Below are 2,562 nucleotides of genomic sequence, written 5' to 3'. Positions count from 1 at the left end.
CCCATGCCGCATTCCCACTACTGTGCAACAGGACTGACTCCTCTGGAGCCCATAGACAGAGGCCCCTGCTCCTCACAGCATGCTCAGCCAGTGCATAGTGGAGCTCGAGCAAGGGAGCTGCACAAAGATCCTCTCAGTAAAGAGAGAGGCATTGAGAACTGGAACAGTTTTGGCAGGGGGAGGGGTTCACGTGAAAAGTCTCTCCTTACTTCTCAATGTTGTTTCTTCTTTGGATAGTTCAGAATGCAGAATATTCTAGTGCAGAATATTCTCTTCTCACTGTCATGGCCTACGACCGCTTTGTTGCCATCTGCAGACCCCTGCACTACGGGACCCTCATGGGCAGAAGAGCTTGTGTCAAAATGGCGGCAGCTGCCTGGGCCAGTGGTTTTCTCTATGCTCTCCTGCACACTGCTAATACATTTTCAATACCACTCTGCCAGGGTAATGTCCTAGAGCAGTTCTTCTGTGAAATCACCCAGCTCCTCAAGCTGTCCTGCTCACACTCCTACCTTAGGGAAGTTGGGGTTATTTTGGTTAGTTTTGGTTTAGCCTTTGGGTGTTTCATTTTCATTGTGCTGTCCTGTGTGCAGATCTTCACTGCTGTGCTGAGGATGCCCTTTGAGCAGGGCCGGCAGAAAGCCTTTTCCATGTGCCTCCCTCACCTGGCTGTGGTCTCCCTGTTTGTCAGCACTGTCGTGTTTGCCTATCTGAAGCCTCCCTCCATCTCCTCCCCAGTTCTGGATCTGGTGGTGGCTGTTCTGTATGCGGTGGTGCCTCCAGCAGTGAACCCCCTCATCTACAGCTTGAGGAACAAGGAGCTCAAGGATGCGCTGAGAAAACTGGTTCAGCGGATACAATGTCAGCACCAGTAACTGTCCCGTGTGCATCTACTCCTATTTCCCAGGGTAGCTGGCATCAAGGCTAGGTGGTGTTCAGTTCTTTCTTTACTTTCCTCTGTCACATTTTTGTGAAAAGAAGAAAAGTTTTGGTTTGTGCCACTTGTCCTCAGGAATCTTTCATTTGAATCTGACCCAGAGATCGTGCTGAAGCAGGAAGGCAGGCTTCTCCCTTCATCAGCAGAGATGGGGGAACCTCAGAGCCTGCTAGTCTGAACTCCCTCGGATACCCTCAGGGCAACAGGAAGAGTTTCCCTTTGACTTGTCTCTTTCAGCACTGACACCAAGAGAGTTCCGGGGACAGAGTCAGGCTCAGACAAGTAAAATGGCCTGAGATCATGGGTCTCATGCCCATTAGGAGAGTTCAACTCCCCTGGCCACAGTCACGGTGTGATCTCACACCCCTCTCCCATGAGGGTGGCAGCCAGGATTTACTGTGGGCCAGTCCCTTCCCTCTACAGCTCTCCAGCACTCAAAGTGGAGCAGGAATAGAGGGGAGGAGAGTCTAGATGCAGCCTGTGGGGACAGACCCTCTGCTCTTCAGGACCATCCCACCACTGCCACAGCAGGCATTTCCTCACTGCAACCTTTGCATGGGGGCTGCAGCTTTCCTGGAGACACATGCACAGACCGCAGCAGGACTTTCTCCTTTCTGAGCTTCCTCATTCCCATGCTCTCCTGCTGTGCTCTGATGTGTTCATATGGCCTAAGCGCTCTCGTAAAATGGTGGTGGTGCCTTCCTGTGAGCACAGGCAGGACCAGGAATTGGGCACCTTTATGCCAGACCTGGCCTCCAGAATAACATTTCTATAATAAAAGGGGATCTCCTCGGTGACATGCCTGAAGTCTGGCCTCTATTCAGAAGCTGCAGTCAAAAATACGCCCAAGGGAAGCTGCAGTCAAAAATACGCCCAAGGGATTGCAGCAGAAAAGGGCCTGCTCTTCTGCTTGTGAACTCTATGGACTCCAGGGGATGAGCTCAGAGTCCCAGGGTGATCTGTTAGTGACTGCAGGCTGGATCCAGGGTTCATTCTCAGTGACCAGTGCCAATGGAGATGGGGAATGGTCTCTGAAATGCCTGCCCAGGGCTATCCCACAGGCGACAGTGCTGATGAGAGATGTCCATCCTGCTGGAGGGGAATCTGAGCCCCCAGGAGAGCTCAGAGGATCTCTGGGGACAGCGTGTGACTGGGGGTGGGCAGTGAGTGGAGCCTCACAAAGTGAGGGACAGTCCATGGTGGAGTCACCCAAAGGTAAAACACTAAATCCAGGTTAAGGCAGCAAATCGAGGGTTCTGCAATCCCTGGAGAGGCAGTGGGGACCCCGGAGGCCCAGGGAAGGGGGACTGGAGAGTGAGTCATGCACCCTCTGCAACACACCACAGGCTGGAGCTAGTGTATCCCCAAACACATCTCCTGCCATTGCAGATGGCCTGAGGTCACTCTGAGCACCTGCATGAGCACAGACAAGTGTCTGCAGTATCGGTGGTGTTGAGCCATGCCTGGCTGGGCCAGATCTCCCGGACACAAGAGCAGGGGAGACACAGAGTGACTGGCATCATTGTGGGCCCCTCTCCCCTTTGCCGGGCAGCTGCTGCCCTTGTCCTTGGGCCTTGCCAGAGTTACACTGTGGACATAGCTGTGCCTGGCCCTGCACCTTTCGG

General features: G+C 53.6%; 1 protein-coding gene across 1 annotated transcript; it reads left to right on the top strand.

Moving 5' to 3' along the window:
• Nucleotides 1-284: 284 nt before the first annotated feature.
• On the top strand, nucleotides 285-875 carry LOC136994000 (olfactory receptor 14C36-like). The gene has a single exon (XM_067310039.1). The coding sequence runs from the start codon at nucleotides 285-287 to the stop codon at nucleotides 873-875; it is 591 nt and encodes a 196-aa protein (XP_067166140.1).
• The last annotated feature ends 1,687 nt before the right edge of the window (nucleotides 876-2,562 follow it).

This window comes from Apteryx mantelli, chromosome 23 (genome assembly GCF_036417845.1).
Source record: "Apteryx mantelli isolate bAptMan1 chromosome 23, bAptMan1.hap1, whole genome shotgun sequence".
NCBI lineage: Eukaryota > Metazoa > Chordata > Aves > Apterygiformes > Apterygidae > Apteryx > Apteryx mantelli.
Note: the sequence above shows the minus strand (reverse complement) of the source record. Positions and strands in the feature narration are given on the sequence as shown.

Bases quoted from the DNA above. Each gene is read 5' to 3' on its own strand.
- LOC136994000 (XM_067310039.1), top strand. From the start codon at position 285: ATGGCCTACGACCGCTTTGTTGCCATCTGCAGACCCCTGCACTACGGG.